Raw genomic sequence first — 1,004 nt, forward strand, 5'->3', positions numbered from 1 at the left:
TTTTGTACAATTTGAAATGCCAAGAGCTATTGTCAGTGATAGGGGAACGCACTTCCACAACAAAACCATAGCTGCGTTGTTTCGCAAGTATGGTGTACTCCACAGGGTCTCAACGTCGTACCACTCTCAGACCAATGGTCAAGCGGAGGTATCGAATCGGGAAATTAAGTCCATTTTGGAGAAAATGGTGCGACCTGATAGAAAAGACTGGAGTTAGAGGTTGGAAGATACTCTTTGGGCCTACCGCACGGCGTACAAAACCCCCATAGGAATGTCACCCTATAGATTGGTATTCGAGAAGCCATGTCACCTACCAGTGGAGTTCGAGCACAAGGCTTTTTGGGCGATAAAGCAATGCAACATGAACCTAGAAGAGGCCGGTGCCCAGCGAAAGTTGGATTTGCAAGAACTGGAGGAGATCCGGAACGAAACCTACGAAAATGCACTAATTTACACGGAGAGAACCCGGGCATTTCATGATCAACAAATTTCTAGGAAAACCTTTGAAGTTGGTCAGAAGGTCCTCCTGTACCAATCCAGGCTTAAACTCTTCCCAGGTAAGCTACGTTCCCGTTGGATTGGACCTTTTATTGTTACTCACGTGTTTCCATATGGTGCAGTTAAAATCCAGAGTGCTAAGACAGACAACAAGTTTGTGGTGAATGGACACCGTTTCAAGCATTATTACGAAAGTTTTTCAAGTGGAGAGGTGGAGACAATAAGTCTAGACGCACCACCGTGTCCGAATCAGTGACACCTTACCATGTCTAGGCAAAAACATTAAAGAAAGGCGCTCATTGGGAGGCAACCCAATTATTTCTTTTAATTGTTTGTTTTGATTTCGTGTGATAGTTTAAATATGTTTTCCTTGAATTTGACTGATTTCGGGCTTCAATTTTCATTTTGATGATTTGTAGGTGTCCTTCTGTCATGACGCGCCCGCGTCATGACGTATAGAGAGCTCATGATCAGAATTGTCAGAAGGGGTTCCTGCTCTCATGACG

The 1,004-nt window shown here is 44.2% G+C and overlaps 1 protein-coding gene across 1 annotated transcript; it reads left to right on the forward strand.

The window, feature by feature from the left end:
- The first annotated feature begins 271 nt into the window (after positions 1-271).
- LOC113751934 lies at positions 272-754 on the forward strand. Its single transcript, XM_027296078.1, has 2 exons — positions 272-557; positions 621-754. The coding sequence occupies exons 1-2, from the start codon at positions 272-274 to the stop codon at positions 752-754; spliced, it is 420 nt and encodes a 139-aa protein (XP_027151879.1).
- Positions 755-1,004: the final 250 nt, after the last annotated feature.

Source organism: Coffea eugenioides, chromosome 11 (genome assembly GCF_003713205.1).
Source record: "Coffea eugenioides isolate CCC68of chromosome 11, Ceug_1.0, whole genome shotgun sequence".
Taxonomy (NCBI): Eukaryota; Viridiplantae; Streptophyta; class Magnoliopsida; order Gentianales; family Rubiaceae; genus Coffea; species Coffea eugenioides.

Coding starts and splice junctions, on each gene's coding strand:
- LOC113751934 (XM_027296078.1), top strand. CDS start 272: ATGTCACCCTATAGATTGGTATTCGAGAAGCCATGTCACCTACCAGTG. Junction 558..620: donor CAGGCTTAAACTCTTCCCAG/GTAAGCTACGTT, acceptor CATATGGTGCAG/TTAAAATCCAGAGTGCTAAG.